Source organism: Mustela nigripes, chromosome 2, assembly GCF_022355385.1.
Source record: "Mustela nigripes isolate SB6536 chromosome 2, MUSNIG.SB6536, whole genome shotgun sequence".
NCBI classification, from domain to species: Eukaryota; Metazoa; Chordata; class Mammalia; order Carnivora; family Mustelidae; genus Mustela; species Mustela nigripes.
The window spans coordinates 54489262-54501970 of NC_081558.1; the positions used below are offsets into that span (position 1 = coordinate 54489262).

Genomic DNA, 12709 nt, shown 5'->3' on the forward strand with positions numbered 1-12709 from the left:
TCACAACTGAATGATCAAAAATAATGTTTTCCTTTTTGGCTCCTTGGGTCATCCCTCTCCCTCAAACAGCATTCTGCAAAATGTTTTTGTTATTGCTAAGAGGCAATTCTATGTAGCTGATAAAGAAAAGTACAAATAATAGTTAGAAAAAATCCAAGAATCCCTCCCCACCCCCTGCCCCCCAAACACAAGCAATACATTTATCTTACCAAAACCCCCTGTCAGGCAGTCTGCTGATTTTGCTTGCCACAAAGCTCATCCTTCATTGTGTACTGCCAGACCAAGCTTGGACAGTGAAAACAAATCACAACCTCTCTTGACTATGTGCTCTTTCCATTTGTCCCAGCTTCCAAACTGCAGAGGAGCTGTGGCATAGTCTGTCACGGCTGCACATACTTGGTTTCCGAGAATAACGCTGTAAATGAGGACAGCTACCACTGGGAATGCATTCCCCTACCAAAGAGCGAGCTGAAATAAAGCTTCTAGTGGATTCCCTGGGCTTCTCACCTTCACAGCCTCAGAGAAGTGCCTTTCACAGAACAGGCAGGTACAGCCGCACCACATCAACATCCCCGCATAGCCAATCCTCCGCAGTGCCCACCTCAGACTATGTACAGTTCCGGTTCTGTCTCGTCCATCAACTCTTAAAGCTTTCTACATCTGGGAGCCTGGGAGGACTCTGTGCTGAATAAACAGAAAGCTTCTGCCAAACAAGCATCGTGTGTGTGTGTGTGTGTGTGTGTGTGTGTGTGTGTGTGTGTGTGGTTTGCTAGAGCTGCTAATGCAAATGAATAGTTTTACTCTGAGAATGGAGATCACAGACAGTATCTGCCTCTCTTCTGGAGCTGTGAGCATCTTTTATAAAAAACAAAAGCATCAAACTGGTTGAATTTAAAGCTACAGGGCATGAATTCACCATTCACATCTTTAGTTTAAAACCAGATAAGATTTACAAATAGCTTAAAGAAGTTTAAAAACATTCTAAAAAAGTGTTTAGGTAGCCTGCTTCAATAAATACAAAGAAAAAACAATCCACCCATGTTTGGATAAAGGATTCAAAGACTGCTGAAACAATTTCTATGCTTTCCTAATATATCTTCTCTTATTTTTTATTTAAGATTCACAAAATAATTTAAATGAAAACTGAGCAAGAAAAAACTGAGCATGAGATGCTAAAGTCTTATTCACTATGGATGAAGGGGAAAAACACTTCTGAAGGAAAAGTACTGGAATTGTTTGAAGTCTACACAATAGATTGAAACACCACAAAGTTAAGCCCAGGCTCAGCTCCCGCATCATATACTATTTACTGAATACCCATGATACTGTATGAAAGAACTGAACATCTTAAAGAGACTGTTGCTGCACTGAAAAAGTCACTTTGGGATTTAGACAAACTATCAAATCTGAGTTTTATTATTTCATTTGTAAAAGCAGTTCTGTGGAATGTGCACAGAAAGAACTTCAGGGATATAAAATATAGTGTAGCACGTGCAATGTATAATATGTAGAAACATTTCTCGGAGGTTAATACCCAGAAAGGGATCGGATAAGAAGACAATTTGATAAAGGTCAGTGCCTAAAGCTGTGATAATTCTGTACTTCTACTTAAGTATGGAGTTGGAAGCTCAGCCCAGCACAGGTCAAAGAAGGTCTTTCCATCAGCATTCACCAGCTTCACATAACTTCCTTCATTTAAATCAGATGAAGCCCTCTGAATGAAATCTGAACCACCTTAAATGAATTTGAAGAAAATTCTCAGTTGAAACCATAGCTCCAGAAATTCCTCTTCTATCTCTAGAGACACAGAATTCTGGCCTTGACTCTCCAGAACAAATTAATAAAGAATTTAATGACTAACACAAATTTTGTCTTTGCTTAAAAATTAAGTTGCAAGGTTTCAACAGAGTATTTGTTTCTACAAAAACAACAGAAAAAACAAGCCCTAGCGTCAACACCAGTGAATGTTTGCTTAACTCTCTTTATTACCATTTTTAATACATCTCCTTTCATGACAATCATGGTTATTTTAGAAAATTTTGAAAACACCAGTGGGCATAAAAGAAAGCAAAAATTATTTGTAATCTCACCACTTAGAGAAAACCAAACCAAACACTAACATAAGGTTCTTTTATTTTTTAAGATTTTATTCATTTATTTGACAGAGAGAGAGACTGAGCATATGCAGGGGGAGCAGCAGAGGAAGAGGAAGAAGCCGGCTCTCCACTGAGCAGGGAGCCCAATGTGGGGCTCGATCCCAGGACCTTGGAATCATGACCTGAGCCAAAGGCAGATGCCTAATGACTGAGCCATCCAGGCAACCCGACGTAAAGCTCTTCTATTCTCATTTCCTACCACTGGGATTTTTCTTTTTTAAAGATTTTATATTTATTTGAGTGAGTGAGAAAGAGAGCACGTGCATGTGTGGGGTTGTGAGGTAAGAGGCAGAGGGAGAGGGACAAGCAGACTCCACACTGAGGACAGAGCTCAACACTGGGCTCAATCCCATGACCCTGACATGACCTGAGCCGAAATCAAGAGTTACAACGGTCATTACCATGGAGCTCACTCAGTGCAGGGCTCAATCCCACAACACTCAGATCATGACCTGGGCTGAAAATAAAAGTCGGGTGTTCAACCAACTAAGCCACTGAGGTGCTCCCTCACATGCTTATGTTTGCCAGATAGTTATTATTCATTCCCTCCATCCAGTTTTCTCCCTGAAATGCAAGTTATAATTGATATAGGTGGCTAGAACTATAGTAGGAGCGATAGTGATAGAGAAATACTAGTCCTTTTGTTTTCAAAGAAAAAGAACATTTTTGTCCCAAATTGAAGTGGCAGTCTGTTCCAAAATTTCAAAAAAGGACAAATCTTAGAAAGTGAATTTGATTTCCCTTGGTTTATATTACTGCCATCTGAAAAGAAGCCATGAATATGTTCAGATTTTGGCAAATGTGATCAGTTTTGATGAGCTTACTTCCTTGACTTACAGATTAGTGCCTTCATCTTACAACATGAAGATTATTTTTTATCTTTTGTGTAATTTTACTTCATAGCAGAGTAACATTCTGGCTTTATGTTTGATTTATTATATCCTTAATGAATAAAAAACAAAACAAACCAACCTGAAAAGAAAAAAAAGTTCTTTATTGATGAAAGAGCTAATATTATTTACAATTTTATCCCTTTAACATTTATTATAATGTTTTATTGCCATTTTGGCCAAATAACCAAGTACCATTTCTCACCATGATCCTGTCTTAATCAAAGATTCAAATCTCCTTTGCTGACTCTTTTGATTTCTCTTTCCCAAAAGTGGATCCAAAATCCAAAAAAATAAAAACTTTTAGAATAACTTTTATACTAGGCGCCCGGGTGGCTCAGTCCTTAAGCACCTGCCTTCGTTTGGCCCCAGGTTCTGGGATTGAGTTCTCTGCATCAGATTCCCTGCTCAGCAAGAAATGTGCTTCTCCCTTTGCTTCTCCGCCCTGCTTGTGCTCCCTCTCTCACTGTGTCTCTGTCAAATAAATAAATAAAATCTTAAAAAAAAAAAAAAGGTAGTATCTTAAAAACAAACAAACAACAAAGAACAAGACTCTTAGGAACATGCTTCTAAGCTGGTTATCATTTAAGACGACTTTAAGACTATACCCCTACACTGCGTCAGGATGTCTAGGATGCTTTTTAGTCCAGAAGCAGATGTTGCACGGAAACAGATTGCTGACCCAAGTTCCATCTGAATGAAATGACAAAGGGAAATTTTTTATTGTAGTTATTTGTGCAGAATATAGTTGATGTTACCTTTATGTTCTATTTTTTGTGGCTATATGAGGAAGTCCTTTCCCTTTTTCCTTAAACTATTTCCAAGACACATTTTAGTAGATTCTGTTTTTATGATCTGAAATAAAATATTAAGTGGTATCTAATTTTCATTGATCCTCAGCATTCAGGAATGTACTGAGTTTTCCTTAAATTTTTATGGCAATACAGTTATTTTGCATAGGCTTGGTAACACTCCCATCTTCTTTTTATCAGGCTATAATTGGGTTTTGTAACCATATGTACCTGTAATGTTATATCTGAGACTGATTTTCATTTAGTCAGACATGAAAAACCACATTAAAGAACAACAGTCAACTTCATATATGGCACAATGCTTCCAAAAAATCCCCCCTAAGAAAACTGACCTGATACTTGGTTACAGGGTCCCCTGACTTACAGATGCTGAGCAAGGTCACTTACTTCCACACTGCAAGCCTTAGAGCAAATGCTGGGATATTTGGTATTAACTAACCTCAATTTATCAGTAAAGCAGGTGAAATTTAGTGAGAGAGTTTCTTGGGCATGGTTGCCTAAGCTTGGGATAGTAAATGAAAAAGGTGTTCAAAAGTCCAAGCTAAGATTCTTTTTGAAAACTTCTATACACAATTTTGTAGCTCAAAACTAACAGCTCTGGATTTGCAAAGAAAACTCAATGATGTCTGTATGATTTGAGCATTCTTATTGTACCTACGTAAATACGTCAAAAGTAATGAGACCATTTTATGGTCAAATATAGTCTTTGAAAATTATTTATGATCAATCACAAGAGAGACAAGAAACTGTCAGCAAAAGCTGTGAAAGACTAAAATGATAAAAATTTCAAGTGTCCTTTCAAGGGAATGTCCACTATTATCTACCGGATCCTTTGGGATTATGGGACTGCAAAAAAGTCTTCAACTTTGACTTTGGCTAGGTTACTCTGCAACTCTGTAGAAATGGAAATTATCTATGGATGGTGTTGGTGATGCAATGCAAATGAATTCTGTCTTGTAGGGAATATAAATTTCCTGATTTCCTTAAGTCCAGTTCTCATTTGGACCAATTTTAACACGCTACCAGTTCCTAATAATTGGTTAATTAGTGAGTTAAAAAAATCTTTGTGCATGTATTCATTTGGTATGGGAGTCATAATTTTACCTTTAAAAACAACCTTTAACATTTGGATCCTTACCTTTTATTTCTCAAAGCATCTAATTAAAAAGCAATTGTACAGCTGGAATTAACAAGTTACAGCCTTCTGCCTATTTTTATAAGGCTCTTACAAAAGAGCTAAGAACTATTTTTACATTTTTAAAGAGCTGTAAAGAATAAAAAACATTTAACAGAGCAAATGTGGCCCTCAAATCCTGAAATATTTATTATACAGCCCTTTACAATAAAAATTTGCCCATCTTTGCTTTAGATCAAAATCATAGCATGTCAATTGACATAGACATTTTATTTTTTTTTATTAAAAATTTTATTTATTTATTTGACAGAGCGAGATCACAGTAGGCAGAGAGACAGGCAGAGAGAGAGAGAGAGAGAGGGAAGCAGGCTCCCTGCTGAGCGGAGAGCCTGATACGGGACTCGATCCCAGGATCTTGAAATCATGACCTGAGCCGAAGGCAGCGGCTTAACCCACTGAGCCACCCAGGCGCCCAACTAGACAATATAGAAGAGACTGAGGATTAAGTCAGCATTTTAGCAGCAGCAAAGTTACGTTAGGACCCAGATTAAGAAAATAGGCTCCTTAACTAAAATACTATTCAGAGATGTATCAGGCATACTGTATACGGAGAAACTGTTTAATACTATTTTTTCATTATTTTTCAGACTTCTCAATACTAATTAAAGTTTGCTTGAATGTGTCCTTGAACAGAAATAAAATCAAATATGTTTCATTAGAATGCAATTAATGCAATAAATTTTCATACTGTTGAATAAATACAATATAATTTGGACATTAACAGATTAAAAAAAATAATGTGCTAAATTCAGAATTTATAGACAAGAAAATATTTTTCCCCCAATAATACAAATCTAAGAATTTTTATTGTGTTCAACACTGCTGAGTACTGGGGGGTGTGCTGAAAATTTCAAACCTCTTTAATGTGCAACATAAACATATATAAAAGTGAGGAAAATGAATCTTGTATACTCTTCACCCAACTTCAATTATTAACTCATGGCCTGCACTTCTCCTTCCCCTGCAATTATTTATACGCAAATCCCAGACAAAAAATGTTCTTTATAAAAACAAAGGCTAGGGGCGCCTAGGTGGCTCAGTGGGTTAAGCCTCTGCCTTTGGCTCAAGTCATGATCCCAGGATCCTGGGATCGGGCCCCATCAGGCTCTCTGCTCGGCAGGGGGCCTGATTCCTCCTCTCTCTCTGCCTGCCTCTCTGCCTACCTGTAAACTCTGTCTGTCAAATAAATAAATAAAATCTTAAAAACAAAATAAAAAACAAATAAACAAAACCACCAACCCCCCCCAAAGGCTAATTCCAGAGGCTTTCCTATATTATTAAAGCCTATCTTAGCTGTCAGAACTTATGAATACACCACTTTATTTTTTGGATAAAATGCTTAATGTTCTCCTTCGCTTTTACACTTCACTATATTTTATTCTTGAAGGATCTACTGGGGTATAATGTCCAAAGACCACGAACTTTGTTCTGTTCCTAGACTGACCTTGATGTGGATGCCTAATGACTGGTTAAGTTTTTCCCAAAGTGGCAAGAGATGGAAAAAGTTGAGTCAAAGAAGAAGAAAGATAAATCTAATAAATCAATTATCTCTCGTCACAGATGGCAAAGAAAAGATTTGCAAGCAAGACTGTGAAGTTAAGGGGCACCTGGGTGGCTCAGTTAGTTGGACATCTGCCTTCGGCTCAGGTAGTGATCCCAGGACCCTGGGATCCAGCCCTGTGTTCAGCTCCCTGCTGTTGAGTAGGAAGACTGCTTCTCCCTCTCCCACTCCCCATTTGTGCTCTCTGTCAAATAAATAAAATCTTAAAAAAAAAAAAAAAAAAGACTGTGAAGTTAAAATGTGTCACATCAGCTGGCTGTGCATTTCTTAATGTCTCTTCTGCCTTCTTCCACCAAGCCACTAGTTCGGCTAGCATTAACCTCCCAGTGGGATTCAGTAAGAGGTAGGTTTTCTTTAACTCCAGCGGCTCTCCTTGTATAAAAGCAACCCCCCATATCCAGCCAGTGGCTGGAGGAGCAACAAATGACAAAGCAAGGAACTGGTAAGAAGTTTAAAATCTCTTGAGATTAGTACGGTCATATGAACTTTAAAGTACTTTCTTTTACTGCTTAGAATGAATTAGTTCAGAAAGGAAAGCAAGAGAGGCTTTTGTTTAATGTCAAAGCCAATATCAGAATCATGAGGTTTCAGGAAGGAAGAATTTAAGCACTGACCTTCTTTAGAAACTAACTAAATTACCTGTCTAGTTACCTGAGACACTTAACTTAAAAAGTACAATAAGCAGAGAAGGTTGCTCATATAGGCTCTGCCTATCTCAAAGGAATCATGTACTACCATGTCATCTACCAGCTGAGGGGCTCAAAGGCGCTGTGGGGAGTTGTTTCATAATTGCAAAGCATCATAAACCCCCGATAGGAAGATAATCCCCTTACTCAAGGAAGAGCCATGTAACCCACAAGTATTGCCTATAAAGCAACCAACGCAAATCATACAAAAATTTATTTCATAAAATAAAATGGTATAATAAAATAATATTTTTTATGTCATGAGACATAGTATAGAATAGTGGTCTCCAACCTGAAGTCCACAAAAGGGTCAAGTTGTTTTTAGGACTTCTAAAGGCCCAATGGAAAGTGTACAGTCACCCATAATAAAGTTGTATAGGCAGATTAAAATGAGAAATATTTAATTTTGTCTGGGATTATGACTACTCCAGGTAATGCCTATTCTTGTATCATTCAGAAACGATGACTGGAAAAAAGAGAGAAATAAATAAATAAATAAATAAATGACTGGCTCTTAGCCCTTGATTACTTTTCTTTTTTTGAAAGGAAAATAACATATGGTGTTTGTAAACAAATATTTCCAAAATAGCAGACTCATGAGGAAAAAATATATAGTCTTCGGTGGGACCAAGTTGATTTTAGTTCCTTCAATGTTAAAAAAACCTGAAAACCAAAACAAAACAAAGAAACAAAACAAAAAACTCAGAAATTAGAAAATATAAAGTAAATCATTAGAATTTGCTCAAGCATATTTTTTGTCTGGAAAACTACCACCTGGAGGCAATATATAGATAATGTTGTATTGTTTTAGAAAATGCTTTTCACCACAGTGAAGAGTTCTCTTGCTATACTTCATGAATGTCAGAGCTACATAAGCCATCTCTTGAAAATCCTTACTTGATCTATTTTATACTTTCCAAATCCCAGGTGAACAACAGACCATACTGAAGTTCTAAGGAATGAAACATAAGCATACTGTTCACATTCTCAAAAAATATGAAAACTGCTAAAAATGAAGAAAAATGGCATTCAGTGGGCCATTGGTACAGGTAAGGAAAACAGTAATTTATCTCAAATTATTTTTTGCAAAATATTACTAGCCACAGATGGTGGGGTAGAGGGGGTGGGCTGCAGGAGTAGGTGGGAGGTACATATGAAGCTATTACTTTTTAAAGTAACCTGTTCATTATTCTTTGCTATTTAATTTTCCACTAAACTGCACAGAGTCCTAGTGGTTCCAAATACTCTTTAAGAATAGCCAAATGACTCTAAAAAAGAGATATAACCAAGAAATAGCAAGAAGCTAGATGAAGACATGATACTACAGGTATTGACTACTTATGAAAACATAACTCTTCCCAAACTTCTTAAAGTTTGTTATTAAAAACCAGACAAATGGTCAATTTCTCATTCCTTTACCCTTTCTCTTAAGAAACCATTATGTTATATTTCTACATTATAGAAACCATTATAGTATGCTATCATTAACACCATTAAGCTTAGACAACAGACCTTATTATATCCCTAAGTTGAGGTTGGAAGGTTGCTAGTCTGCAGAGGAGATGGAACTAAATCTTTGCATTGGCATCCATCGGTTGTGGACTTGTGTGATTTATGGAGCTTAAAACAAATCAAGGCTTAGTACCTATGAAACAGGACTGGCACTTGCAGGGTTAAGAGTTAGAGATGAAAAAACAGAGAAAGCATAAATAGGATAGTTGAGAAAAGAGATGAACTGTCAAAGGGGAATGAAAAGACAGTAAGTATAATATTTAGCTATTAACACCAGAACAGAGCATATACTTGATAAAAACTGAAATTTAGGACAGAAGACAGAAAAATTTCTCTCTGTTGTAGATTAGATGATTTCGGGGTTAATGTCCATTTGCCTTCCATTTCTTCCTGAGATATTATGTTTTAAAGGATTGTTTTCAGTTTCAGTAGTTTTAAGCTGAGTGGTCACAAGCTTGAAAAAGGTGAGAGGCCAGAGGTAAGACACTGAAGCATGGTAAAGACTGGAGTAAAGTGGTGGCAGAGGAAATGCAAAAGAAAAGGCCTAGTGATTCTTCTGAAGAAGGAACCAATAGGATCTGCTGACTATACACTGGAAATTAAAGAGAAGAAAGAATCAAAGATGAGGCCCAAGTTTCTAGCCTAAGAGAATGATGATGCACTTCCAACAGGGAAGATTAAAAGAACAGTTCTGGGGAAAGAAAATTATGAATCAAATTCAGATATTCTGAATCATAATAAGGAAAAAAAAATCAGAAATAGTTGGAAGGAAAGTAGAGCTGAAATTCTGATCCAAAAAAATTGTATCTCCAAGATATATTTCTGTAACTAGTGTCAATATTTAATAGATACCAAACATGAAATCAAATATTCACATGCTCTTCAGTTCAAATGTATTTACACTAAATATAAATAGCGCATATAAGTGAACAAGTCAAAGCAACTAAATTTTCTGAATTCCAAATTCCTATCAGGCTTAGAGTAATCAAAATGGCTGAATGAGAATCTGCACAGTTCCTGAAAAACAGCACAAGCACAGGTTCACTGTCAAAGCTGAAGTTAGGAAACAACTCACCCCTAAACTAGATCAGTGCATACACAATAGATATATAGTAGTAGTGACTCTAGCCATAAAAGAGAAAAGAAGATAAGGAAGATAACATGATACCTTCTTCTGGGGTCAATAAATATGTTCTAATATAGAAAGTATAAAGAATTAATGTCCCTTTGGATTCTAATTTACATACCAATGTTTCTTCAAAGGAAATTCCTAGCTATAAGAGGAAATGGCACCAAATGAGTGCTGTGCTGAAGGGCCCAAGTGTACTAAAGGCACATTACATCCCAGATGTCTGTACAGTTTGGGGTTCTCACTTTCTAATGAGGAAGGAAAAGGAGAAGAAGGAAGAATAGAAGAAAATATGCCTGCAGACTGTGCTCCCAGCCAAGGTTACTCTTGACATTTTGGCCATTAAGGCCTTCATGGGCTCTATGAACTAAATGCCAGCATCACTCCCCTCCCCAAGTCTTTGTGACAAGCAAAATACTCTCTCACATTTCCAAAAGCTGGGAAGGATGGTTGGGAGAAAAGGGGATAGGTTCCTGGACATCCTAGATCTGAGAGAATTTTACAATTCAAGAATTTTCACAAAAGATAATTCATTCTTTAAATATCTGCAAGACTTCAATCTTGATTTTACTTGTCTGAATCCAACAAAGATGCCTTCATGTTCACCAGCCTGATTTCCTTAGACTCAACCTATTTGAAATACTTAAAAACAAAACAAAACAAAAAACTAATATAAGGGTGTCTGGATGGCTTAGTTAAGGGTCCAACTCTTGATTTCAGCTCAAGTCATGGTCTCAGGGTTGTGAGATCAAGACCTACATCAGGCTCCATGCTACGCACGGAGCCTGCTGAAAATTCTCTCTCCTCCTCTCCCTCTGTGTACCCTCTCACTCTTGTTCTCTCTCTCTCAAAACAACAACAATAATAACAAAAAACACCAAAGCACTAATATAACAATAAAATTACTTGTTCCAAAGAAGAGAGAGGAGACCCTATTCTGAGGTTTTTGTATTCCATTGCAGAACACAACTTGTAAAGTGTTCGAATGGGTAAATTAACATAGCAGACCACTAAACTCTCAACAGTAAAATAAGGACCTATGGACACAGGTCAACAATCTGTGGTCCTAGTCAAGCTACTGATAAAATAAGGCTAACTAAAAATTATATAAGGCCAATTCATTTATGATTATTTTATGAAAATAAGGGGTGACTGCATGTGGAAGGCTCAGCAAATATTTACTTCTGGTTCTCCAGAGCAAGGCAGACAGTGTAGCTGTATCAGTAAAAAATAAAACCATGTATCTTATCCCCTCAAATACATGCTTATATTATTTAAGTATAGCTGGTTGTGGCTGATACCTGAATTGGAATCTTCCATTTTTTGTATTCAATGTTTTACAGAACCACTTTTGATTACTAGGCAATATTTGTTTACAAATTAATTTTAATTCTCTAAAGATTGAGTTAATTTCTGAGCTTCTATAATCATGTAAAGATAATTACCAAAAAGAAAAAAAAAATTCACAGAATTCTAAATTAGAGTTGTAGAAAACCTTAAAACAGTCTACCCCATGACTGAGTGAATTTATTAGAAATGTCTGCGGGACAAATTTCTCATATAAGGCTAAGAAGCAATAAATATGGAAGACCTCTGTTTTTAAGCCATTATTTAGAAAATCAGTATGGAATTGTTTCTAGTTTGTTCCTGACTAGAGCAGCCACTCAGGAAATAAACATCTTCTATCTTTACATGATGCTTTTTGAAAAAATAACTTTTATTTCCTTATGATTTGATAAAAATAAGTTTGTAAAACACCTGAAGTTAACACTGAGGAAACTGCTAAGGCTTTTTTAAGGTATTACAGAATTTGCAGACTGTAATCTAGGGAGTTAGAAAGGAAAAGTCCTAAATACAATTCCTAATAGCCCAGTGCTTGTTTTAACCTTAAGTGGAAAACTTTAGTCAGACAAATTCGTCCATGATCGATGGATAACAATGTTTTTTTAGTGTCTCTTTGTAAACAAAATTGAGATGGGGATATTGTTAGACATTTCATTTATTCTTCTCAACTACTAGGAACTCTGCTCTCAGACTGTTTCATGTTTTAATTATATTAACAACAATGTTTCTGATACAATATTCTAAGGTAAGGTACTAAGGTAATATTAATAATACTTCCTTTCTAGAACTTTAATTTCCAAGAATGACTAAGACCTCCTAATTCTAAACGTATTGCAATGTAACAGGAGCTGTGTCTGATTTAGGTTAATTAAGATCCCACTACGCAGCCTCTTTTTGGTGCAGTACCTAAATCACTTTGTTAAGTGTTAAGAGATTTGCTAGAGTACCTACCTAGTCATAGCATTTAATTTAGTTCCTGTTTGCTTTCTCTTCAACTGAAAATGGTGTTAAGAACAGTTGCCCTTTCCATAAATTATATAAATGTGGTACAGCTGAATCACATAATGTGATGACTTCTGCTCTTCATTTGAGAATACCAATGGATTCCAATTCATTGCAATGGCTCAATGGCTCAAATTTTTAATTATTCTTTTCAGCTGCTTGATATCTTCAACTCTGATTAATCACAGCAATCTCTTTCTCTTTCGTCAAGGATTTAAATGAAGAGGTTGAACGGGACAGGAAGCATCCCGCACCAAGCCATCAGAGACTTTGTTCCAGGGTGATATTTATTCTGAGTTAGTATAATTTTCATACCTTCATTCACTTACTCAGTTATGAATAATTACTTATAATTTCCCCTTAAAGATATCATGAAAAACGCTGTTAAAGGCACTCCTAAAATCTAGATACACTGTGTTCAG

At 36.4% G+C, this 12709-nt stretch overlaps 1 protein-coding gene across 3 annotated transcripts in view; it reads right to left on the minus strand.

The window, feature by feature from the left end:
* The window catches only part of TMCC1 (transmembrane and coiled-coil domain family 1), a 187294-nt gene that overhangs the window by 39595 nt on the left and 134990 nt on the right, over nucleotides 1–12709 (minus strand). The window contains exon 1 of one of the 3 annotated variants that reach the window (XM_059390383.1): nucleotides 508–595. The exons of the other annotated variants lie outside the window; for them this stretch is intronic. Coding sequence (XP_059246366.1) covers nucleotides 508–570 — 63 coding nt within the window. The 5' untranslated portion in view covers nucleotides 571–595. Of the gene's footprint in view, nucleotides 1–507; nucleotides 596–12709 lie in introns of those variants that run through there. 3 annotated transcript variants of the gene reach the window in all.